This window comes from Cryptomeria japonica, chromosome 3 (assembly GCF_030272615.1).
Source record: "Cryptomeria japonica chromosome 3, Sugi_1.0, whole genome shotgun sequence".
NCBI lineage: Eukaryota > Viridiplantae > Streptophyta > Pinopsida > Cupressales > Cupressaceae > Cryptomeria > Cryptomeria japonica.
The window spans coordinates 127,011,509-127,038,881 of NC_081407.1; the positions used below are offsets into that span (position 1 = coordinate 127,011,509).

General features: G+C 40.5%; 1 protein-coding gene across 5 annotated transcripts in view; it reads right to left on the bottom strand.

Moving 5' to 3' along the window:
* Nucleotides 1-27,373, bottom strand: part of LOC131066540 (uncharacterized) — a 275,016-nt gene that overhangs the window by 49,583 nt on the left and 198,060 nt on the right. For all 5 annotated transcript variants that reach the window (XM_058001323.2, XM_058001322.2, XM_058001321.2 and 2 more), the window contains 2 exons: nt 6,551-6,630; nt 6,381-6,443 (listed from right to left, as the gene is read on the bottom strand). In XM_058001323.2, the coding sequence (XP_057857306.1) occupies nt 6,381-6,443; nt 6,551-6,630 (143 nt within the window). The remainder of the gene's footprint in view (nt 1-6,380; nt 6,444-6,550; nt 6,631-27,373) is intronic.

The following is a 27,373-nucleotide window of genomic DNA, read 5'->3' on the forward strand; positions in this document are numbered from 1 at the left end:
TGACTCTACATTTCCTCCATGAACTAGGTAGAGAATCTCCATATTTGCCAATGACTTATCAATAGCCAATGTATCGATTATGTTCCTTGATGCGGCAGAATGAGATGGTTCTATCCTTTGTTTCTTCTAAGCAGGTCCTTCATTTACAATTGTCTTCCCTTTTGTTCTTAAAGAGCTTCCTACTTTCTTTTTAGCACTTTCAATCGGTCTGGCACTTTGAGATGCTTATACAGTTGAAGAACATTCTTCTGCTTCACCCATCAAGTCATAAGTCAAGGTCAAATTTATCCATCTTAGTCCATGAATTTGTCGATTGACCCACCAACGCGAATACCTCACAATTGGCCGCATCAAAGTAGCCAAGTCTGCACGTTTAGGTTCTGACTATCTGACAAGCAAAAGAGGTGTATTTTCGACAAAGCGTGGCTGAGTGTATTCTACATTATCTTCCAACTGATCAGGCACACTGAAAAGTTTAGTTATTTTGATCAAGCTTACTGGTAGTCTAGACCATAGTCTCTTCCTGATGTCAAATTCATCTGCAACATCTGCCCAAAAATCTTCTAAGTCCACTCTATGCTTGCATCTCGATCCATTTACTGTCCCAATATTGCTGTGAGGATCATAGTTAGCTTTGGACTAGTAGAATGTGAAGGGATACCATTGCATCTCCAGCCTAGCACTTTTAGCTACATGTGTTGTTAGACATGACTCCAACATATTTCCAATAAAGAATGGGAAGGAAATAGTTGCCTTCTACCTTATTCTTTTGAAGCCAGTTGTCTGAGAACTTCTAGTAAGACCATCCTATTGGTGGGATAGATTGAAAGTCAGTAAGGACGATCGACAAAACCTTGAATTCTCATGTATGTAAATTTCGGAAACTGGATAAACCAAGATCCATATTTGCTAATTAAAATCTTAGCTTCAGGAGATAGCCTTTGATGAGTTCCCCCTTGTAGTGTCCTTGTGATATACATCAAGAATGCATCATTTACTCGCTTGAAATGACTCTTCTCACTAAGCTACAACTGCGGGTAACAGTCATAAGACTTAAATTCATTTTCACCATTGCCAACTATGCCTCTGCAACTCAATCTGGAATATCTATAATTTCTGGCCAACAGGTAGACAATGTAAGAGCTCATGTAAATTGGCTTTGTCCTTTCTAAATTTGTCAATTGTTCATGAAGATTGTTACTGATTATGCGGGACCAATTGAACATCTTGACTCTCGAGGTGATTTCATCAATGAAGTAGTACATCCATGTTTCAAATGGCGCACCCTGAGGGCTGCCCATTACTCTATTCAGCAATAGGATAATGTCACCATATTCCTCTTTGAAGTATGGGCATAACAGCTTCTTTCGCATTTCCTTTCAGGAATGTCTTGTCTTTTCCAACCATGACTTAATGATATTTGCCGCACAAAGTTCAGACTAGTCATCATAGATCTTTTGGGTATCTTCTTTAGTTTTATATGAGGTTTTATTGTAGTTTGGTATTCCAAACACTTCTTGAATGGCTAACTCTGAAAGATTAGCTAATACCCTTCTATCAGGTACAATGATCACTCTTTCCTGTGCATCATAGTGCATAGCACATTCAACCATTAGCTCAACACATTCTTTAGCTGGTGCAAATCCAACTGCTTGGACGATGCCATTCCTCATCGTCCGGCGAGCAATGGGTGTTGGCAGGTATCCATCATGGCCATATATTCTCTTTTTGAAGTCTTCAAAATCCACATGCCCAAGGTTAGTATCTGTGACATTCTTCCACTTGGATTTGATCTTTGATTATGGCTGCAATCCCGCTGGTGAACTTCATCTTGAGCTTTCCTGGAAGGAACTCCTTTGGTGGTCTTTAACCTACAAAACACATGAAAACTTAATTTTATTTTCAAGAAAACTTGAAGATTTTAACTCTAATTTAAGACCCTTTTACTTGAAAATTTCACTTTCAGCCTGTCAAAAAGCTAAATATTTGTGAAAAATCCGACTAAAAGGGAAGAATTTGGCCAAGTACTTAGCAAATTTCATGAAATGAGTGGTTTAGAGAGAAGAAATCAGTCAAGAATATGAATTTCTTGAACCTCCGGGATTTTCTGACTGATTTTGATGAATATTTATCTTTAATTCTGAAAATTTTGTCTTAAACTCAGAAAAAGCACTGTAGTTGGCATAAAATGCATATGGTTATCTTTGATAATTTTGGTACCCAACATTGTATTAATTAATTATATTAAGTGGTTGTCACTCTCGGTAGTTATGTGTCGGTTGGTTGACGGTTGTGTACCTCTCAGCAACCGTCGGGTTCTTTAAATATATTGTGTACCACCAAGGAAGGTAGTACTGTATTGTCGGCTCTGTTGTAATCCTTGGCTGACCATCTCTGGTCTTCTTCTCTGTAATAATTGCATGTGCGAATAAAGATATATTTTACTACCGTGTCTGGTATGCATTGTCATGTACATTATTATTTTCTATATTTAATTTACCAGTTGTACCAGCAAACAAGCACCTTGTTCTTTCTTCCTTCCAACACTTCAAAAATTTTATTTCTCAAAACAAAATCAATTTTCCACAAAATCTGAGAGAGAGAAAACTTCTTCTCAATTGCACTCCAATCTTCCAACATGATAATGAATTTGAAAGTGACTGGTTGAAAATATATAAAGTTAAGAGTTTTAATTTTAGGAGCTCCATGTTTTTTGTTTTTTTTTATTTTTATTATTTTTTTGCGTTTTAATGTTTTAAATATTTCCAAAATGGAAAGTTTTATTTTCTCTCAAGAATCCATCCTTAGCTTAAAAAAGAAAAGAATCTTCTAGATCTTTCTCTCAAATTCTATTTTCTTGAAAATAATTCTAAGTATGAAAACATTTTCTTTTCGAAAATAATTCTGTGTTGGAAAATATTTAAAAATATTTTGTGTCAAGTTTAATTTTTCCAACCAATTCGTTTGATTGACCCTTGATTTCATGTGCTACTTCGTCAAATTTATTTTTCCTCTAACCAATTTTCTTTCTTCGTCATGGCAAGTTCATCATCTTCATGTCTAATCTTCGAATCATGGGCAAAATTTTCATCTTGTTTAGGCATTTTTACATATTCCATTTATGCTTAGGCAAACTTTGAAGGTCTATGTGCTATCTTTCTTGGCAAACTTTATCATCTTTATGTCTAAAACTGAATGCCATAAGCGAACTTGGCTAGTGTCTAGACATTGCTTGGGGTGGACTTGGCACCATGTTGGACAAGGCGGACTTTACTTATGTTTGGGCAATCTTCTTTCAACCTTGTCTTTGCCAACCTCCTCTCCTCATTGGCAGACTTTGTCTATGTTTGTGCCATGCACTTGGGCAGAGTTTAGACACTTGAGTTTCAATCTTCCTTGTCCTTGGCCGGACTTGGCTCTTGTTCTTGCGATGTTCATCTCAACTCCTTTGGTGGATCTTGGACTTAGCAAACCATCTTTACATGTGCCTTGGTCAGACTTGAAGGTTCATTGGCCATGTTGAGAAGAGGGCGGACTTGGAGTACTTTATGTGGCCATCTTCACATGCTAGGGCAAAGTTCACACATGTTTGGACATCTTTGCTTGTGAATAGCAAACTTGACATCTCTTCATGCCATGCTTTCAAACCTAGCGGACTTTGCTTTGTGTTGGAGCTTCTCCACAGGGCGGACTTGGTATCATGTTTAGACATGTTTTTAGCTGCTGACTTAACCTTTTCATTGACATCTCCATCTTCCCCCTTAGGCAGACTTCAAGAGGGTTAGAATAATCTTTTTCATGCCCAAGACGTAGTTTGCCAACCTCTTGGTGGATTTTAGGAATATTTTAGACCATCTTTTTTCTTTTGCTTTTATCCTCTATCTCCCTGGGCGAAGTTTTGAGGTCTTCATGCCATGCACTAGTTCAGGGCGGACTTGGAGGCTCCCTTGCCAAAGTGGACTTGGCATATGTTTGGCCATGTCCTTCATGCTTTGGGTGGAATTGAAGGTTCCCTTGCCATGGATGGACTTTGAGGAAGTCTAGCCAACATGTTTAGGCGGACTTTAACCTTTCCTTGCTATGCCAAACCTTGCTTAGGTTGAACTTGACAAGTGTCTTGCTGCTGGTTTAACCTTAATTGCAGGTAGGAGTTTGTTTAACCTTTGCCATCCTTTTATGTGCTTGGGCGGACTTGATGAAGGTCTTGTCATTCCCTGTCTTGGCTGGGCGGACTTGGTCTTCCCTTTGCCATGTCTTCTCCTTGGACAAATTTTCATCTTCATGACACTTTTCTTTCGAACATCCTCATTCAAACTGCCATGTTTATATCTGATCTGCCATGTTCATACTGGGATCATCTAGAACAAAACCCTAGATTAGGGTTTTCACCTTGCTTTTACACTTGGAGACATGATTTTCCAATTCTGAACACATGGGTACTAATCATATGACTCGAGGAACAAAACAATAATCCTACTTTCAAAAAAGCAAAAAACAAGCCAAAAATGTTGCTTCCTAAATTGGCCCCAAAAGTGCCAAAAACAAAACTTTCTAAATTTAGAAAAAAAAGCAAAAAAGCAAATATTCCTAAAAATAGAAAGTTGTGAGAAATGACTCAAAGCAATTGTGATCCTCGTCCTTTGGACCTTCTAAGTACTTTGACAACGTTCAAACACTATTCTAAGCATGAACTCTCTACTTGACTCCAGATGACTTCTCAAAAACCCTAAACTTAAACTCTCAAGGAAAAGACTTAAGAAATTGCAAAGCTAAGACCAAAACCCTAGAAAGCAAATTACTACGGGGTCCCCATTTGCAATGGCGTGATGTGTGAAATAGGTCACAACAGGTCCCCATTTGCAATGGCTGATGTGTGAATATGTCACAACAGTTATCATGAAGAATCAAGATATATATAATGTATGTGTGTCTAAATTAATCTCTAAATTAATCTCTAAGTCTTTAGCAACCTTAAGCAACATCTTAATTGCATTCACAAGAAGAGAAAATATTTCCTAATAGTTTTCCTTCTAAAAATCTTTGCAACCTTATTGTGGATCCCCTAAAATGTAAGGAAAGACTGCAACAAGTGATATTAATCATCCATACCTCATCTAGGTTTTGAATTCCTCCTTGCATTCTAAAAGGCTTTTATTGTGTCAACATTTCAACTAAATCCTTCTAATAAATTTGGAAGGATCTTTCCCTATCAATGCATGCTCTTTGTTAGACACCCTCATGGTCTTTGTGCAAAGAATGTTGGTAACCCGGTCCAATTGTAACTAAAGTAGATATCAGACAAGGCTTGATGAAGCTAGCAGTTCTGTCATCCACAAAATATTTAATAACCTCCACAGCCTGTCCTTTTGAAATCTTTGTGAACAAGGAGACCAACATGGAAATTGACCAGAACATCAAGAATTACAGGGAAGGAGGGAGATATCCAAGAATCCATTCCTCCAGGAAAACTACAAACATGATCCTCTTGGTATTATTTTCATTATAAATATCGAGTGCTCTTTTTAAAAGAGTCACTATATAGGGACTATATTTAGCCACTAAAATCCTATTAGAAGGCATGACTTGCACTTGGGGAACAATTGGCGTAGATCTCCTTTGAATATTGTTGAACAACTAGATATTAGATAGGAGATGATAAATTCTGAATCTGTATAAATTTAGGAAACCTCAATTTCGAATGCTCCTTAGGCTTTCAATCTTAGAGTACTTGACTGGTCATTTACTAAGGTTTGGCTAATAATTCTCGTTCATGACACTGTGGTTTCCAAGGATCAATTGCGCAAGCCGAGAGTTTTGCCCATTGTTTGAACCATGTATTTTAATGCATTGATTACATTGAATAAGGTGATCCTTTCCTCAAGTGATCTTATTCAAAGGTTATACAGATCTGCACATAAGTTCCATTGGGCCGTGGTGGGGGCAATGGCAGATGTTAATATGTTAAACGAACATTGAAAGTCATATCCCATATACAAGCTTTAGAATGTCTTGACGTATGTTCAGTGTTATTTCTTCTTAGCCAGTGACTAGAAGCCTACATATACAATGAAGCCTTACTTGTTTTACGAGATGCAAAATTACTGAATGTGTCTATTAACATAGATTGTGCACATTAAATGCAGTCTTGTGAAACTATAAAATGACACACCAACAGTCTCTTTAATTCCAATGGACTTAAAAATCTTCAGAATTTATACATTGGAAGAAGTTAACTCATCATTATACATGATGATTTTAGCATTTGAAACCATATAATGCACTTAGTTCAGAAGACATACTATCAATTTGCTATCTTTATTTAGGCAACACCCGAACAATATATAATAGTAGCATTAACTGTTGGCATGCAATTAACTCACTGTGGGGAAATGCACATCCAAGATGACACCATTGTATATAGCCAATCCTAAGATTGCTCCAATCTGAAAAGTGCAATCAAAAGTGTCAATATGACTCATTTTTAGTTTTGTTAAAAGTTACTGCACACTAGAAATTAACTTATTAAGAAACTGAAACATCAAGAACTTGCCAGCCAAAATTCATGATCCGATTCCATAGAGTTGGGATTAAACCAAAAATTCCGTGTATCTTCATAATATGTAAACATTCCTGTGTCCAAATAAATATTTGTGAGTCGTTACAATAATAAAAAATTCAAATGGAACTAATACAAATTACAAGGCAACACAAGTCAGTAGATTAGGTTAATAGATCATCATCATTCTACTTTTGACTCCTTAATCATTCTTTTAAAATGTAGCTCAGTCACTAGAGTCCTATAATGTACTATTTATTAAGTAGTACATATTTGGGATTATCTTAAGTTTCTGGATTGAAAAGATTTAGAATTAAAATTGATAAATCACATTCGTGATCCTTCTGTATCAGTGCAATTTAAAAGATTTGGTATGGGCAATTAGTTTGAATGGTAACATTGAAATGCAGTAGAAATTGTCATTTTAGAAAAGAGTATCGTGCCCGTTGTGGTAATTTAAATCATGCATAAGAACATCATCTATGAAATTGTAGACATGAGGAAGAAAGCCAATAGGTACATGGTTTAGGCAGTGGCTCTAATTAGTGAATTTTACAGAAAATGACGAAAAACTGATCATAATCAATTTCCAGTTGTTTATTTGAACCACTTAAAGACGCACATATATATAGGTACCTATTTTTGTCAATTATGCCACTTAACCTGACAGTGAACACCTAGACACCTATTTTAGGTACACTCTTCACTCAAAACTAGTCCCAGACTGAAGAGGTGCACTATTCTGTCATATCTGCCACTCAAAAGACCTACAAGGACTTGTTTTGGTCGTTTCTGTCACTCAAATGTTAGTTTATAAGAGATAAGAACCCATATGAGTTGCTACTGTCACTAAAATCATACAAATCCACCAGTAGACACAATTTTAGATTATACTTGTCACTTAAAAGTTAAAACATACCATTACCTTCTAGGCATATTTACCACTCATTATTGTCACTTTAGACCATAGTTCCAGAGACTTTTTTGACAGGGGGATGGGTTTTGGTGATGGGTGACCAAAGGCCTAAGTTTGGGGATGGGGACAGTGGTGTGGTGCAAATAGATATAGTACTTGAAAAATTAGTTATAAAAAGATGTTTAAGCAATAAGTGTAAGAATTGTAATGCAAAATTGTCATACTATGTAAAGTTTGAACTAATAAACATTGAAAATATGACAATGATTGCATTGAGATTTGAAAATTAACAACTGTGGGCAAAGTTTTGGAACTTTGGGACCAAACACAAAATAAGTATAAGAATCGCAAATGAAGTTTGAGCATACTAAGTGAAGTTTAAACCAATAAACATAAAAAACATGACAATGATTGCATTACCAATAACAATCATGGGTGGAGGTTTGGGGTCAAGGGCAGTGCCCCTTGTGGAGATTCAGAGCAAAGCCCCCAAGGGGATCAAGGGGTAGAGCCCCCAGTGGGGTCAAAGGGCAATGCCCCTTGTAGGGGGTCTAGAGAAGAGTCCCCAACGGGCACAAATAAGGCCTCCAAAACCTCACAAACCTTCATTACTAAATCTCATTTTCATAATTTTATTACCCTTTTTTTTGGTTGTTAGTTGAAGTTTCTAACTAGGGGCCATGAGAAACTCCTAGGCATCCACAGCATCTCACCAACATCCCCGTGGCAATGGCGGTGCAGTAGGAGAACATTTTTCTCGAGTCCCCGCATCACATAAATATCCTCATCCTAGCAACATGGAGATTTTGAGAAGGAACACATCCCCATGGTTCAGTTCTTTAGACTCTATTATTACCTTCTAGGGGGGGGCTTTTTTCCTCATATTTTCCATTTAATTTTGACCTAACAGTACAAGACGTGTTTCAGTCATACATGTAACATACATAATGTGCACCTACATTCCTCCTTTGTCACTTGAAAGCCTTATCAAATTGTCTCATGCACTTTTTTGAGGTGTCCATGTCACCTATTAACATCCTAGGTGTCTATTTTCCTCATCTTTACCACCTAAATGATCTCCACAACATGGAGGAGCTCATTTTAGTCATGTCTGTCACTTATCATATCCTAGGCACACATTGGGAGCATCCTTGTTACTTGTAATGTCCCTTTCCTAAGCACTTCAGTTGATGGACTATTTGCCTACTTAGTTGGTTACCATAGGCTAATAAATTGGGTTAGGGAACTCATGATGATAGTTTGTTCTAGTAGAAACAGGTGTTTCTATGAGCTCAAATAGTTGAGATGTTCGCAATGCCCTTTTTCGGAGTGGATTTGGATGGTTTTCCCACACTATTCTTAATAAGTTAGTTTTGGGCACCGACTAAATCAGTTGTCAGCAGTGCTATTTTTAGCATAGTCGCTGGATGCAATTAATGTTGATATTTCAGTATTTGATATAGTCTAGTGCTTTTAAATTAAATAACAACTAGTTATTAAGTTATAAAGTTAAATTAAAGATTTAACTTTATTGTTATTTTAATATATTTAATAAAGACTATATGGGTGCCCAATATTAAAGTAAAGTGTTTAAATTTAAGAATGGGACCTTTTTTAAATTAGGTGCCACTTTGGGGAGGTAAAAGTGATTTTAAATTAAATTAAAAAAGGCAAAAGAAAAAAGAGGGTGTGGTTTCTTGGGAAGATATAAAAGTGAGATTGATGAGCTCATTTCTCATGCTAGATTATGGATATTTTGGAAATCTTCTTTGTTGGTTAAACTTGTTCATCGAATGGCTTTGTGAGGATGAAATCCCTCGCAAGGAACATCTTCCACGTTGGTGAGAGATCCAATCTAGAGGATTCTAGTGGTTTGAATTAAGGAATCACATTGGAGCTTTATTGGTGATTTGATTTAGTCTTCTTTAGTTTCAAAGCTACATATTATCAAAGATTGTTTACAAAGGCAGATTGAGGGAGGGCATTGAGTTTATTGCAGATTATTGAGGTCTTTTTGAGCAAGTTGTACTCTATTCTTGCTGGTCGTATGACCTGTTGGTGTACGTTTTATCATTCACCGAACATTAGACTAAAATATCCAAGGATACTCTATCCTCTCCTAAACAAAATCACTACTTGTGCCAAGATTGCGAGAAAGACCACAAGGCGACTCCAAGGTCTATATGTGCGAACGAGCGACTTTATGTTGGATAGCTTCCTTGGTTATGTATGCTGAGATACAAAGGGGACTTACACTCGACTAATATCATTCACAAGTTGGGACTTAGACGAATATAGCAATAAATGCTCTCTTCTTTTTTTTGTTTTTGTTTTTGGATTTTCAGATTTTGGAGTTCAAAAAACGATAAAAAGGATGAACGTTTAGAAGTTCTAAGCTACTCTTATGAACTCAAGAGACAGTAAAGACTAGATGAAACCAATAACGACACTTTGTTTCGCCACACTTGGACAACTACACAAAGTGGGTGCAATTTTCTAAGGTTATGCTCAAGATTTTCATACTTATACACAATACCATCAATCGAACAATATTTACTCAAAGTAGAAGTTAAGCATCCACATCACAAGCTCAGGCTAACTTTATACATTGAACGAAAATCATCCATCCAAAGAAAGTATGAGCAAGAGTTTCACCAATCTAAACTATCAAATCCTTCATTCATCTAACAACTTTGAAAGCAAATTTATTCTACGCAAAACTATTCTATTGTTGAAGAAAGTTTGCAACCATGCAACCACTTAATAACAATAAGACTTCAAAACAAGTCTGCAAATGAACTTTTTATTATTCAAGTAGCTCTAAGCAACAATTTCATAAATCTCTCCCCAACAACAATGAAATGAGAGAATGAGAGTTTATATAGAGTTTCTGAAAACAAATTAAAGGTCGAGATTGATCTAAGATCAACAACTGAGATTAAGACAACACAACCCTAGATGGAGTTTCCCAATATAACATTAGAAATCAATGCATGCTAGACAAGTGGCGTGAATAGCCATTTCCTAGGAAGGCACATCCTTATCTTGCTGATTGGCAATGTGTTTAATGAACCTGGACACGATTGTGTTGACCACCTCCATGGTGACATGTGGCAGCATATTGATTTTGTATTCCCATCCATCCAAGTCGTCTGCACAAGCGGCAAAAGCAATTTCCAACTCCAACTCCTGTTTTTGGAAGGCATCTCAGATGGATCAGAATTCCGATGCCTTGGTCAAATTCTTCTCCAGGACTGGTCCTATGACGGTGAAGAAAATCTCCCAAGTTTTGAGCTTGAGATTTTCCAGCCACATATCACTTTCCTGAATGGTTTCTTTTTCAAGCAAATTAGCAGTTACAAGGAGAATTTTGTTTTGTATTTCTTTAATCTGCTCCTCAGACTTTAACACTTTCAGCCTTTACCCTCTCCAGGACTTCACCGCGTGCAACTAATGCCCAATGCCATGCATTACAATTATAGGCAGCCCCTGCTGCAATTATCTCCTTATCAATCAGCTCTTGCTTATGCATGCCTTTCAATACTAAGGCACGAGATAACTCTGTCCTGAATATCTTGGAGGGCGGCCCATGCTTCTGACTTTTTTGCAATTCGGGAGAGTAAGAAGGAGGTTTGTCCATATGTCACCATCAATTTATCCATGAACGTGCCTGCTTCTTCTCTTTTGCTAGCCATCCACTATTTGGTTTCTCTGGCTGTCACCTTTTCTTCCTCAAGATTTTCAGTTGCTCCTTGTGAAGGATTCAGAAGTATAGGGATTGTTGCATCGCCTTGGTTAAGTGGCTTGGTCAGGTGCTGAATGTATTCCTTTAGATGCTCAATTTCCTTCTTATATTCTCTTTTCTTTCTTACTTCTTTGTCTATTTTGGCTTTCATTTAAGCAATTGAATTGTCTAACTCTTCTACCTCCTGACCCTTTCTAGTAGGTCCCAAGTCAAAAGTGGTAATTTCATACTCCTGATGGGTTATATCTTCTTTTGACTTGTCTACTTTTGGTACAGCAATTTGGACTGTACGGTTGCTGCTTCATCTCTTTGGATTGTGGAAAATTTCCTGGCAGTCTTCTTTGCACCAACCTCTCCTAATGTGGCCAGGAAATTGGCCGTGTCATCTTCTTCTTCCTGAACTTCCAATGGTACTTTTACTTTCAGTCTTTCTTTCAGCCAATCAGAGACCGTAGGTTGCTCAATGCCTTCCTCCTCTTGATCATTCTCTTCACATGGCATATTCTGGCCTCCTCGAAGAGCGGAAATCATTCCCTCCTAAAATTCGTCGCCCAGAATATCCATCTCATTATCTGACTCCAATATTTTTGTGCCTATAGGAGACAGAGCCTTTTCATCTTCTTGTTGAATTGACTCCACATTTTCCCCATGGACCGGAGAAGGAATTTTTATCTCAACCAATGATTCATCAATAGTTAATACATTGTTTCTATTCCCAGATACGACAGAACGAGATGGCTCCTGCCTTTGCTTCTTCTCAACAGGTCCTTCATTTATAATTGTCTTGCCCTTTGTCCTTTGACATTTTGAGATGCTTCAGCATTTGAAGAATATGCTTCTATTTCACCCATCAGATTATAAGTGAAGGTTACATTCTTTCGTCTTAGCCCATGACCCTGCTAATTGACCCACCACTTAGAATACTTGGCCAATGGCCACATTAAGGTAGCCAAATTTGCATGCTTTGGTTCAGACCATCTCACAAGAGGAAGAGGTGTGTTTTCATCAAAGTGAGGTTGAGTGTATTCTCCATCATCTTCCAACTGATCAGGCACATGAAAAAGTTCAATAGTTGTGATCAAGCTTACTAGTAGCCTGGACCATAGTCTTTTTTTGATGCCAAACTCATCAACAGCATTTGCCCAAAAATCTTCGAGATCTACTCTATGTCTGTACCTTTCTCCATTTACTGTCCCAATATTATTGTGAGGGTTATAATCAGCTCTAGACCGGTAGAATGTGAAAAGGTACCATTGCATCTCAAGCCTGGCACTCTCAACTGCTTGTGCTGTTGGACAAGACTCCAACATATTTTTGATGAAGAATGGGAAGGAAATAGTTGCATTTTGCTTGGCTCTCTGGAAGCCCTGATATGTCTCCAACTGTCTAAGGACCTCAAGCAAGACCATTCTATTGGTAGGATAGATCGGAAGTCGGTAAGGACAACCAATAAAACCTTGAACTCTTATGTATGTGAATTCTGGAAATTGGATAAACCAAGATCCATACCTTCTAATCAAACTCTTGGCTTCATGAGAAAGCCTTTGATGAGTTCCTCCTTGTAGTGTCCTTGTGATATACATCAGGAATGCATCATTTACCCACTTGAAGTGGGTCTTTTCACTAAGCTGCAACTGTGGCTAACAATCATAGGACTTGAACTCATTTTCACCATTGCCTACTACACCTTTGCAAATCAATCCTGTGTACCTGTAATTTATGGCCAACAAGTAGACAATGTAGGAGCTCACGTAAAATGATTTTGTCCTTTCTAAGTTCTTCAATTGTTCATCTCGATTATCACTGATCATTCAGGACTAGTTGAACTATTTGACTCATGAGGTGATCTCATCGATGAAGTAATACATACATGTTTCGAATGGTGCACCCTGAAGGTTGCCCATTACTTTGTTCAGTAGTAGTATGATCTCACCATATTCTTCTCTAAAGTCTGTGCACAATAGCTTCTTTAGCACTTTCTTGAGGGAAGCCCTCGGCTTTTCTAACCATGACTTGTTGATATTTGTTGCACAAAGGTTTGGCTGGTCATCATAAAGTTTTTGGGTGTCTTCTTTGGTTTTATATGAGGTCCTGTTGTAGTTTGGTATCCCAAACGTTTCCTGAATGGCTAACTCTCCAAGATGAGCTAAACCTCTTCCATCAGGGGCAATGATCTCTCTTTCTTGTGTGTTGTAGTGAATAGCATATTCGACCATCATCAACACACTCCATGGCTGGTGGAAATCCAGCTGCTTGGACGATGCCATTTTTCATCATCTGGCAAGCAATGGGTGTTGGCAAAAATCCATCTAGCCCATACATTCTCTTCCTGAATTCTTTGAAATCAGCGTGCCCGAGGTTGGTGTCTGTAACATTTTTCCATTTGGAAATGATTTTCAGTTATGGCTGTAACCCCTTACTGGCGAACTTCATCTGTGCTTTTCTCGAAGGTGCTCCCTTGGTAGTCATTAACCTGTGAAACACATGAAAATTTAACATTATTTTTCAAGAAAATCAACGATTTTAATTCTGATTTTGGACATTTTATCTCAGAAATTTCTCTTCCAGCTTGTTAAAAAGCTAAAATTCTACAAAAAATCAAACTGAAAATGGATGAAATTGGTCAAGTACTTAGTAAATTTCGAGAAATAAATGGTTTAGATAGAAGAAAACAGTCAAACATATGAATTTCTTGAACCTCTGGAGTTTTTTTTGACTGATTTTGATGAAACTTTGTCTTTAATTCTGAAAAATCTGTCTTAAACTCAAAAAAAGCACCTTGTTTCTTTCTTCCAACACTAAGAAATTTCTCAGCTCAGAAATTTATCTTTATCTTCCAGAATTCACTTTCAAACCCTATCTTTCACCCTCTGCAATCGAGCTTCAACCTTTGAACTTAATAATGAATTTTGAAGTGACAAGTTGAGTTGATATAGAATTGGGAAGTTCGATTTTAGAAGCTTTAAGTGATTTTTTTTTTAATGTTTTCTCCTTAAGGTTCATCCAACTTGGCCTTGTTTTATCTCCTTCAAAATGGACAGTTTTATTCTTCATCCAAGGCGATTTGGCATGGAAGCTCCTAGATGATTCTCTCAATTTCCACAATATTGGATTTTTTTTTTGAAAATCTTTCTAAGTGTTGGAAAAAAAACTTAAAATATTCTAAGTGTTGGAATTTATTTTTCCAACCTCTTCCAAACCTTTATCTATGGTGAATTTATCCATGTATTTGAAACACTTTCCCATGTTTTGGTGATTTAGACCTATCATTTGCCAATTTTGCCTAGGCAAACTCCTTATTTTTCACACCATACCTCCTTTGATCATTGCCTTTTACTTTGGTAGACACCACCTTATGTTAACCATCTTTCTCTAGTGAACTTGCTAAGTATTTAGAATTTTAGACATCTCCCCTAGGTCGGACTTTACTCTTGGCTTGGCCATTCAACCTTCCCATCTAGGCGGACTTGGTGTTCACCGTGCCCAAGGCGGACTTCTCTTATGTTTGGACATTCTTCCATGCAATCCTTGGTGAACTTTACTCATATCTTGGACAAGGCAGAGTTGAAGAGAGTTTGGACATGTTCCTTAGAAGGGTGGACTCCATGGTCTTTAGGACATACTCCACTAGGGCGGACTTTGTGCTACCTTTGCAATCTACCTCTTAACTGCTAGGCGGACTTCAAGCTCTCTTGGCACATTGCTTCTTCTCATCATGGGGGGACTTGGAGTCTTAAGCCAAGGCAGACTTTGATCTTTACTTGCCAACGCGGACTTGACTTCATGTTTAGACATTGCCTCCTTCTATGCTAGAGGTCGGAGTTTGCCTTGTCTTAGGCATGGTGGAGTTTAGTCTTCTTTGTGGCATTCCCTTAATGCCTTGGGCAGACTTTATGCTCCTTTGGACATGGCAGACTTTGGGCTAGGGCGGTGTTTAAAAGCGTTGTGCCATCCATCCCATATGCTAGGCAGACTTGGTGTTTGTCTTGCCATAACCTTTCTGGCTGATGGGCAGACTTTACCCCTTGTTTGGACATTCTTTCCAGCTGCTAGGTGGACTTCATGCTTCATGTGCCATGCATTGGGCAGACTTGGTTGATGTTTGGACATGCTTTGGGAGGAGTTAATGCTTCCAAGACATTGACCATTCCTCCTTGGGCGGACGTTGGTAGTCTTCCAGCCATGCTTATCATTAGACGAATTTGATAGATGCTTTTCCATGGCGGACTTTGATGTTTGTTGGGCAATGCCAACTCCCAGGCTAGGGCGGTCTTAATAAAGGTTTGCACATAGGTCTATGTGACATGCTTCTTGAATTCCTTGACCATCTCTGCCATTTTCAAGTTTAATCTACCATGTTCTTGTTTGTTCTGCCATGTCGCTCATCTGGAACATCTGGAACTAAACCCTAGCCTCGAGATTTTACCCTGCTTTTTATACTTGGAGGCACAATTTTCGATTCTGAAGACATGGGCACTGATGCCATTGAAAAATAAATTGAAAGAATGATTCAATAATCGGATAATCTATTCAAAAATATACAAGCATATATAAAGAGATTACAAGGATGACGTTCTAAATTAAGAACAAGTCATTTAAAGTGAACTAATAAAAAGCTAAACGTTAAATAAAGCTTAAAAGCTAATTAACTAATAAAAAAAAAGCTAAATGCTAAATAAAGCTTAAAAGATGATTAACTAAAAAGCTAAATGACCATTAAACAAGGAACTAAATATAGGTGACTTAAATATAATTAAATATTCTAATACCCTCCCTTAATGGTCGTTCTATCTACTAACTACCGTACAGAAGACACTGCAGGTCTTTTGATCACAAATGAAAAGAACACTCTGCTACAGTTGAAACCCTCCTTAGATCTGAAAAGTGTTAATGACCAAGAATACCAAAATCCATCCAACCTGACGTTGGGTAACCAAACTGAAACCTAAAACCATGATTTTGAGGAAAAATCGGCGAACCCTCCAAAACTGAAGATACAAATCATCATTTTTGTGGAAAAAAATGGTAAAAACCCTTGAAACGATTTTGTGGAAAAAATTGAACAAAACCCTGAAACTTCGCATGGCAAGACCCAAAACACTACGTGGTAAGACACCGAACATCACGCGGTAAAACATCAAACATCATGCGGGAAAACACTAGACAACATCACGCGGTAAAATACCAGACATTGCATGGTAAAACCCTGATTTTTGAAAAAAAAATCAAGCAAAACCCTCCCATGATTTTTTATGGCGACAAATCAGAAAACCCACGCAAGCTTTGCAGATGACAGATAATAATTTTTAAGGAAAAAAATTTAAACCCTTCGAACAATTTTGGAGAAAAAAAATGTGAAAACCCTGGGACCTGTAAGACAAGGTCTACCCTAAATCAATCTGATAAAGGTAACGATATTCAGATATCATGAACACGCACTGTTTCTAGGTGTTGTGGCAATTGTTGAACTTTTGACTGTGTTCCAACATGATGTTGGTCAAAAATGCCATCACAAAAATGGAGGTTCAACGAGGTCAACCTAGTGAAAGCATGAGACAAAAAAATCTAATTCAAAAATCAGAATAGAAGCAACTGCACAAAAATATCTGAAACCTTGGAGGAGGATTCTGGCATGAATTCCAAGGTGCAAATTTCGAGGTTTGGAAGAAACCTAGAAATTAAAATTTTCTGCAAACTTAAAACCTGAAATTTTTCTTGCAAAATATCAGAAAAAAATAATAATTTGCAGAAAATAAAATAAAAATACCTCTTATTTTTTTAGTTAAAAAATACAGAAAAATATAGATGATTTTTTTTTTGAAAAAAAAAACACAAAAACAAATAGGGGCAGAAACACTAGGTCGGATGTACAACATAAATGCCTAGAAAACACCAAAATTCCCGACGTCCACAGAATTAGCAGAAATCGCTAACTGTTTTTAAATTCCAAGGCAAATTCGTTAGCACAAAATTTGAGGCACGGAAAACGAGGCACCCACAAAATCTAAGACCAACCCAGAAAAGCTCTCAAAAAACCCACCAAGAATCTGAAATCAAAATGCAAATCCAATGGCTCAAAATTCGAGGCATGGAAAACAATGCACCCAAAAAAATCTGACGACAACCTAGTTGAGGTCTCGAAAAACCCACCAAGAATCTGCAACCAAAATAAAATTTTGACTTGAACTGAAGGGTCAAAACCCTAGTCGAAAATTGCAAAAACCCTAGGAAAATTTTCAATCTTTCACCCACGATCCAGAAACCCTTGAAACCCTCAAAAAGCCTTAAAAAAAGGAAAATCGTTTTTTATAAAAAACAATTAAAAAAATCTGGAAAATATTCCAGAAAGAAGGCCATGAATTTTTATTAAAAAATTCGCCAAACTTTAAAGAATCCCATCGACCCGCTCTGATACCATGAAAAATAAATTGAATGAACGATTCAATAATTGAATAATCTATTCTACAAGCATATATAAAGAGATTACAAGGACGACGTTCTAAATTAAGAACAAGTCGTTTAAACTGAACTACTAAAAAGCTAAACGCTAAATAAAGCTTAAAAGCTAATTAACTAATTAAAATAAAGCTAAATGCTAAATAAAGCTTAAAAGCTAAATGACCATTAAACAAGGAACTAAATATAGGTGACTAAAATATAATTAAATATTCTAATAGCCATAACCTATTGGACCAAACCATAAATCTACTTTCAAAAAAGCAAAAAGCTACTTCTTGGATTGGCCCCAAAGTGCCAAAAATAAAAAAAGTGAAAAAAGGAAAAAAGCAAAAAAAAAAAAGAATTTCTAAACATAAAAAGTTGTCGCAACACGACCCTAAGAGGTACAAGACAACTAGATGAGGAGGCTGATAGGGTTTTGGGAAGGTTTTTGTGGCTTTTTGGAGGTGTTCAGGCCTGCACCACCGATCTTCTTCATTTCATAACCTTTGGAGGTGTTTCAAGAGTGTGGCGTCCTAGTTCAACATTACCAATTTGTAGATTTCAATACCAAATCAAGCTTCTATATAGCTGGAGTTAATAAGTATGCTTGAAATGTATTTGAAAACCATTTCAGCTAACTAGGTGTTGTCGGGTAATTAAGCAATAAGACATTTAATGTAATTAGAGTTAATGACGGCAGTTAACCCGTCGGTTGTCGACAGTTGACACCGGGTAACTGACCGTTCACCTTTATATATTAGCGAGTCCTTGGTCATGGAGACAAGGTTAGTATGGTCATCGTCATTGTACTGACATTATTATGAATCAATGAAGATCTGAGTTTCTTTATATTCTGTCATGTTGTATTTTGTCATGTCTATTATTTCTGCAATGCATTGAATTACACTTTATTGGCAAAACATTTGGCGTCGTTGCCTAGACAGACTCAGGAAAAGGAGCAGATGGCGTACGGACACGATGGGCCTACCCGCGAGCGAGATTAACCCTGGGGCGGACAACGCACGAACAGAGCTCTACGACGGAGAAGATACTACAACGAGGGAATTTTCAATCTTGCTTCAGGTGGCCATCGAAACCTGCATCCGAAGAGAGGCCACAAAGGCGGAAGTTCCAACAAGTGTCGTGTGGACCGCACTGGAAGTTAGCTCTGCGGTGAATCAGTTGATGAACCACCTCCCCCGATTGCTCGCACAGGCTTCACTCGCACAGCGGGCTCGCCTGGAGGAAATTGCTTGCGAAGAACGATGCCAACAGATCCTCCTACAGTATGAAGAAAACAACCGTCGTTGGGAAGTGCAACAGGATGGCATGCGACGGGACACTTGAACCTTGAGCTGTACGAGGCAGAATAAAGAACACTCATTGTAATAATTATGTCATATTGTTGACATAGACTTGTATCCCACAGGATGAATGAATAAAAGTGTTCTACTTTTATATGTCGTCGTTATATATAAAGCCATACAGGAATTAATGCCCAATACATTGAATAAGACAAAAATAAGCAAGAGTATATAGATGAATGTGCAGTAGCCCAATGTGCCTTGATCCTTGAACAGCAAGCGGAAAGGCGATGGAGGTATAAGCGAAAGGAGGAGGAACACTCCGAAAGGGACGATAAGGCCGACAGCCACCCACGGAGTCGGGAGGAGTTACTTGTGGAAACCCGCCACACGATAGAGTGTACTAAAACTCAATTGAGGGACTTGAGGGACTTGTCACACACACCAGAGGCTAGGAAAACTCCAGGGAGTGGGGAGCAGGCAAGGGAGGGAGAAGACACCGCGGCTGCCAGGAGTGTCGAAGGGACACCGGGGCATGGCGGTCAAGCATCTCTTACAGGATCTAACCCATCCGGAGTAGGATAGCAGCCACCAGTAGTAAAAAGACAAGGCATGGCGCAAAAACAAAAACTTCCAAAGTTCCATGGGGACGAGAAAGAAGACCCTGTTCGCCACTGTCACAATTGTGAAACAATTTGGGGAGCGAATGGTGTTACCGATTAGGACGAGTGGGTAACACAGTTTCCCGCAACCCTAAGGGGCATGGCCATCAACTGGTTCTCCGATATGGAGAAGGCTACAATTAGCACATGGCTTGACTTGAAGAAGGAATTTCAAGCGGAGTTTCGTCTCCTAAGAGACGATAATGAGATCGTAGCCGAAATTTATCGCACGAAACAGAGGAAGAACGAGACGGTTCGAACCTACAGCCGGCGGCTCAAAGAGCTGCTAGGAAAAATGGAGAACCAGCCTGCAGACAGACTGAAAAAACGGTGGTTCGTGGAAGGTCTGAAGACGTCTCTTAGACGGAAAATGAAGATCGTACCTCCCTCTTCATATATCGACGCCTATAATAGGGCAATGGATTTAGAAAGCGAGCAGAAAACGTCCAAGAAAAAGAAAAATAAATCCTCGTCAGACGATGATTCCTCTTCTGACAAAAGCAGTAGCAGTGATGACGAGTCTAATCGGAAGGTACGGGCTCTCCAGAAAGATATGGAGCGAATGATGAGAGAGATGAAGGCGACCAAAGGAAGCACAAGCAAAGCCAACGAAGGGGATTTATGGTGCACGAACTGCCGCAGCGATGGACACACCAAGGGGTCTTGTCCGAAGAAAGCATTTTGTGATATTTGTCAGATTGTCGGACACCTTACCAAAGAGTGTCCGTACAATATGAGGACCCGTAACCAACAGGTTCTCTTTACGGAACCGTCTGCGCCAGCCGGCACGTCCCAGCCTGCGATCAACAACGCATCGTCTGGCGGCTATTGGAACAACAGGCGAGGAGGAAGAGGCAATGATAATAATGCTAATAATAGAAGCCGAATCCAATACAACACTAAAGGGTGGCCGATGATACAATGTCGGGCTTGCAACCAATGGGGGCATTTTGCCAGGGACTATACGGCGGAGGAAGTGCCACAAAAACTTTGCAAGTGGTGCGGTCCGGGGGTCCATGACGATGGCAACTGTCTGAAATCTGGAGTGAATTTGTTGAATGTAGAAACGGAGGATGTGCTCGCCATAAAAAGATCCAAGACGAAAGTGGCCACTTACCCAAATCCTCGTACGGAAAAACGAAAGGCACTGGAGGCACGAGCGGAACTGGAGAAGGAGATGTCAACGAACAAGGACGCACACGAGCTTGCAGGTACTTCTCGCTCTGAAGCAGAAACAAATATTATAAACCAACTGCTATAGGTCGAGATACCTGTCAAAATGAAAGATCTCCTAGAAAGTATGCCACACTTGCGGACGGCACTTCTGCAATCCGTACTGATAACACCAGTCGGCCAACCAACGCATGGAAGGGACAACCTTGGCGAGACGGCAGCAAACCCATTAGCCCTAACGATCAACAATGGTAGACACCTAGCAGTGGTGGAAATGGGTATACTGGGCACCATCTTGACCGACACCATTGTCGACGGCAGGTCGGGAGTAAATGTCTTGCCAGAGGAAACATGGAAAAAATTGGGCAAACCTACTCTCTGGCCGTCCACCTTTAATTTATTGGGAGCAGACCAACATGGCATCAAGCCGCTTGGCACACTCATGGCGCAGCCAGTAACGATCGGAACACAGTCGTTCGTCTTGAACTTTGTGGTCATCCCATTGAAGAAGGGATATGATGCCATCCTTGGCAGAGGCTGGCTGGTGGCAACAAAAGCAAACCACAATTGGAAAAAGAACACCTTGTCCATGGAAAAGGCCAGCAGAAGATATATCATTGACCTCAAAACCCAACTAGTCAGTGAAGAGTTGGCATCAGAGTCAGAGTCCGACGGGGATGACGGTACGAACGAAGGGAAGGATTGCAAGGAACCAGATGACGAAGGCATCTTAGGAATTCAAGCCTGTTCTGAGGACGAGACAGATTCTTTGAGAGGGCTCTTCCATTGGCAAATGGAAGACTATGAATTATTGTACGGGTGCAATGTGCTGGAGATCGAAGAAGAACCTGACGAGAACGAGTTCCCGCCAGAGTACGGACAATAAAAGGAAGGGGATGCCCCTGTGAATGACGCACCAGCGCACCAGTTCGACAAGAGTAAGCCCATAAGGTACGAAGAATCCGCAATTAAAATTACAAACCTTGGAGAAACTTCAAAACAAAAAAATATTCTAGTCGGCGACGACTGGAATCCGTCTTGAAGATGGCGACGTTCAAAATTTTCATAGAGTACAAGGATGTGTTCGCCTGGATGTATAAAGACCTCAAAGGGGTACCACAAGAACTTTGTGTACACCAGATCCCTCTAGTTCCCGGAGCCGTGCCTATACGGAAGCGGTCATACAGGATGAACAAAAATTATGCCGCTAGGGTAAATGACGAAATTGACCGCATGCTCAAAGCAGGAATCATCTTCAAGGCCCAAACCAGCAAATGGATATCACCCATTGTGATATCCTTGAAAAAAGGAGGCCGATCAGATAAGAATCTATGTAGACTTCAGGTGTTTGAATGCTGTCACAATTAAAGATCCATTTCCCATACCATTCACAGACACCATCCTCGAGGAAGTAGCGGGCCATGAAATTTATTCATTTATGGATGGATTCTCTGGATATAATCAAATTTCCATTGCAAAGGAGGACAAATTGAAGACCACCTTTGTTGTAGAAGATGGCATCTATGCATACAACCAAATGCCATTCGGGTTGTGCAATGCGCCAGCTACCTTCCAACGGATAATCCTCCATATTTTCGACAAAATGTCCATAGGAAACTTCAAAGCATTCTTGGACGACTAGTCCATTTACAGCACGAAAGAGGCACATCTCGCCGCACTTGGCGAATGCATGGAAAGATGTCGACAAGCCCGCCTCGCCCTAAATCCCAAGAAATGCAGATTTATGGTGCCTCAAGGCAAGTTACTAGGGCACATCATCTGCAAGGCCGGACTGAAGATTGACCCTGACAAGGTACGGGTCATTGTCGAGATGGAGGCACTCGACGATGTCACTGGCATCAAGTCATTTCTTGGACACATTGGGTATTATAGGCGGTTTATTAAGAACTTTGCCCAAGTATCATACCCACTTGATATGCTGACACAAAGGGGGGAGCCGTACATCTGGGGGACGGGGAGAAGAGGCTTTCCAGGAGTTAAAGTCACGGTTGGTAGGTACGCCAATCCTGACATATCCAGACTGGGACAAAGAGTTCCATGTACATGTTGACACATCCAACTTTGCCATAGGGGCCACACAGGCGCAGGTTGCCAGCCACGGGCTGGACCACCCAGTGTATTTTGCAAGCTGACTCTTGTCAAAATAGAGAAGAATAAAAGCACGACGGAGAGAGAAGCCCTCGGGATGGTATACTCCGTCTAGAAATTCTGACATTACCTATTGGCGACACCATTCACATTTTATGTGGATCACTAGGCGTTGATGTACCTGGTGAACAAGCAAATCATCCAGGGGCAGATTAGCCGATGGCTGTTGCTGTTACAAGAATTTACATTCAACATCATTGTCAGACCTGGCAAGAGCCATGTCATCGCCGACCAGCTATCACGGATCAAATCTGGAGAGCCGGCCGAAGGTGTTAACGAGGATTTTCTGGACGCCCATCTCTTCCGCATTGCCGTCCTTCCTGCCTAGTACACGAGTGTGGGTGAATACTTGTCAACTTCAAAATTTCTTAAGGAAATGTCGTCAGGCGAAAGACGAAAACTTCTACTAAGAAGCAGAACGTTCCAACTTATAAATGGCCTTCTCTACAAGATGGGACCTGACCAGATCCTACGACGATGCGTCTTGGAAGAGGAAATCCCAGGAGTCCTGAGAGAAGCACATGAAGGGGTCGCAGGAGGACACATGGGACCGGACACAATGGCAAGGAAAGTCTTACTAGCAAGCTTATGGTGGCCGACAGTGCATAATGACGCTAGAGAATGGGTGACAAGTTGTGATACATGTCAACGGGCTAGACGACCGTTAAAGATGGATTTTATGCCACTCAACCCGTCGAATGCTCAAGAGTTGTTCGAAAGATGGAGGTTAGACTTCATTGGTCTGTTGAAACCAAGCCGGGCCCGACGATGTAGATACATTGTCATGGCGACCGAATACTTGACCAAATGGGTTGAAGTGAGGGCCTTGGCAGACAACTCCGCCGTTAGTACGGCGAGATTCATTTATGAATAGATTATCATCCGGTACGGAATACCCATACAGTTGACAAGTGATAGAGGAGGGCACTTCGTAAACCACATTATCCGGCTGTTGACAACCGAATTCAAAATTTTCCATTCTCTATCAAGTCCGTACTATCCTCGGGCAAACAGCCAGGCTGAGGCGACCAACAAAATCATGGTGTCAATAATTTATAAGTCCTGCGAGGTTGAGAAGGAAGACTGGGAGGAGTGTCTACCGTCGGTACTTTGAGCGTACCGAACAACTTACAAGGTAACCACTGGGCAAACACCATTCCAATTAATGTATGGCCAGGAGGCTGTGGTGCCAGTGGAATTCATGGTGCCAAGTCTCAGAATTGCCATTGACAACAGGTTAGGCAACATGGAAAGCCTCCGAGAGAGACTATACGCCCTGAATAAGTTGGATGAAAGACGGACGATGGCACAGTGGGTGACGGAGACAGCTCAGCAACGACGGAAAGCCTAGCACGACAAACATTTAAGAAGGATGCAGTTCACCCCGGGGCAATTGGTATTGAAGTTTAATGGTCAAAATGAAATTAAGCCAGGCAAGTTCAGGGTAAAATGGCTAGGTCCCTTTAAGATTCGCGAAGGTGGTGCGAACGGAGCCATCAAGCTGTGGACGATGGACGAGATGGAGGTGCCTGAGGCTGTAAATGGCTCCAAGTTGAAAATCTATCACCAACGGAGGCAAGAGACGAGGTCCACCCAGGTGGACAGGTAAGTGCGGTCGTATGGAAATGACCGTACAGTAGGTCCGTACGACCCCGTACGGTGTCGTAGGGAAAAAAAAGGAAAATTAAAAAATATATTGTCGTACGGAAATAACAGTACAGTGGGTTCGTACGGCCGTACGGTATGGAATTTTTTTAAAATAAAAAAAGAAAAAAAATTTAAAAATCCGTACGATCGTACAGAAAAAGGTCGTGCAGATGTAGGGAATTGAACTTTAAAAAATATATATTTATATATTTTTTTAAAAACCGTACTGTTGTACGGATGCACGGTATTGAGTTTTAAAAAAAAAAAAGAAAAAAAGGGATGTAGAGAAAAAAGTTAAAGTTATTTTTTTTTGTCATTAAGTGTTTTATATGGCATGAATACTCAGGAAATTGCCAGTTAGAAAATTGTCAAGTTATAAAGACGTCCGTACGGACAAATCAGCTACTTGCCAGTTAGAAAATTGTCGGGTGATAGCTGTACAATCAAATCAGCCGTACCACATTAGCAAGGCAAATCCGTACAAAACGAAAGACAGTTAAGGCTCGAAACAATTACAAATCGAACCCCAGACAAGGAATTTTTATTTTATTTTGATTAATGGCGACTGAACCTAGGGAATTGAAAAAGCTAGACTGGAGGAAGAAATTGCAAGAAAGAGAAGAGCAAACCAAGAAGGAAGCCAAAAAGAAACCTGTTGTAGCAATGGGCAACCAAGACAAGGGCAAAGCAATTGCACAGGATGCAGGAAAGGGAAGAGTTACGCAGGTCACCGCAGATACAATTCTATTCGAGGGTTTGGCTGGAACGGTGTGCAGGTAATGGTGGGAAAATGCCACGAGCCCGTCAGATATTGAGGTAAAAATTGAATTAGCAAAAGCTAGGGTCCATGATGCTATTCAGATGCCCATTTTTAATATTAAGGAATTCGAACCCTGCCTACGACAAATGATTAAAACATATGATCCTGAACTTCGCACATCCTCATTCAATTTCCAACACATTGACATCATTGTTTCATTTAACTCTGATGATTTTGAGAGAGTATTTGGCATTCCTGACAAGGGTAAAAAGATTGACAAAAAGGTAACAAAGTTGTCTGAGGAAAGAAGAACCCAGCTATTAACAGAAATGTGTAGGGACAACTTGACTACAGAAGAATGGAGTCGCATTCTGAATCCGAAGGGAAGAGGTCTGAAGAAGACATTTTTAAAATCTGGCATCTGGCAATGTTTACTTAACGTAGTATAGAGCAGGCTGACTGGCGCCAACAAAGTGTCGGACGCGACAGTACCTATGATCACATTGATGACAGGACTCAGAAAGGGCACAGTGTATGATTGGGCCAGTCTACTATCAGACAGAGCCCACGACTGTATGATGCTGAAACATAAAGTATTTTATGTCACATCACGCTATCGGATTATTTTTAGATTCCGTGCGGGTACAGGTGCCACCACACCGTAGAGGATGGCAGCCGCGGGATAGCATCGACTCCCTTAAGCCAGCTATATTTTATCGGTCAGAGCTGGATATTTTGACTACTGCCGAGGGACAGACTAGCAGGAAGAGGAGACAGGTCCACATAGTGGTGTCGCCCAGTGACATGGATTCAGGACGACATGGCACTAGTGAGGAGGAAAGTGAGGGGTCGGATGATTCAGAGGAAGATAGCACCTTCAGGTTTTCACAGACCGAGAAACCAATACCGCCGCAAGAGACCCCCACCACTCAAACAGTATCGTTGGCAAGTGTACCGAGGGGGCATTGTGGAATGCCTGGAGGGGGAGCTGGCACGACCGGCTAGGTAGTATTTACTCCAGCATTCCTGACCGTCGGAGGAGAGGGAGGACCATTGGCATCATCTGGAGTCACAGTGGGTACCATCTCTACCATCCCCATACCTGGGTTTGGTCAGATGCATCCTCGGCCTCCACCAGTCCAGCCATCGCCAGTCACAGCCAAGATGACAACACCAGCAAGTGCACCAGTACGCATGCCTGTCATCCTGACGGAACCTAGGATAGAGGAGGCCCAGAGGACGGTCAAGGAGACGTCGGCGGGGGACGATGTCGATTCATGGCTAGATAGATATGCGGCTCTACCTTCATCCCCACGCAATCAGGCACCACCCACACCTTCCTACCCTTGTATTCCTTCACCTCCAGGGTTTATTGACTTGGACAGTGGCACTAGAAAGAAGGGCGATAGAAAGACACCGCAGCAGCAGCATCAGGTTGGACAGATTGGAGAAGGGAGACCCACAACCATGGTGCAGTTCTTAGTCAGGATGGAGGAGGAGGTTCAGTTACTGGTTGCCTCGACAATAGAGGAGTCTATCGGACAGCTCACTTTGCGGAGACTCCTTGCATTTGCTACATCTGGAGTAGCAGTGGCATTTCAGCAATGTTTTGAGCAACATGGATGGCCGACGCTTGATCTTCCCGAGATGCGAGCAGAGTGGCAGAGCTAGGAGGTGGCCGGAGGGAGTCAGACACAGTCTGTGGTCAGACGGATTGAGCAGGCTGTACAAGATAGGTATCTCGAGCTTCGAGAGACTCGGCTCAGGGCGGATAGGGCTTAGGAGGAGTTGGCCACTCGCATCCCTGCATTGGAGACAGAGTTAGAGTAGCAGCGCACCCATGCTAGGAGTACTGATGAGATCCTCGCCACCATGAGAGGAGAATTGAGTGTCGTGAAGGCAGAGTTGGCAGTGCAGTCAAATGAGAGAGCCTCAGCAAAATCGAGAGTTGCTACTCTGGCAGTCGAGTTGGAGGCGAAGCATCAGGAATTGATGGAGGC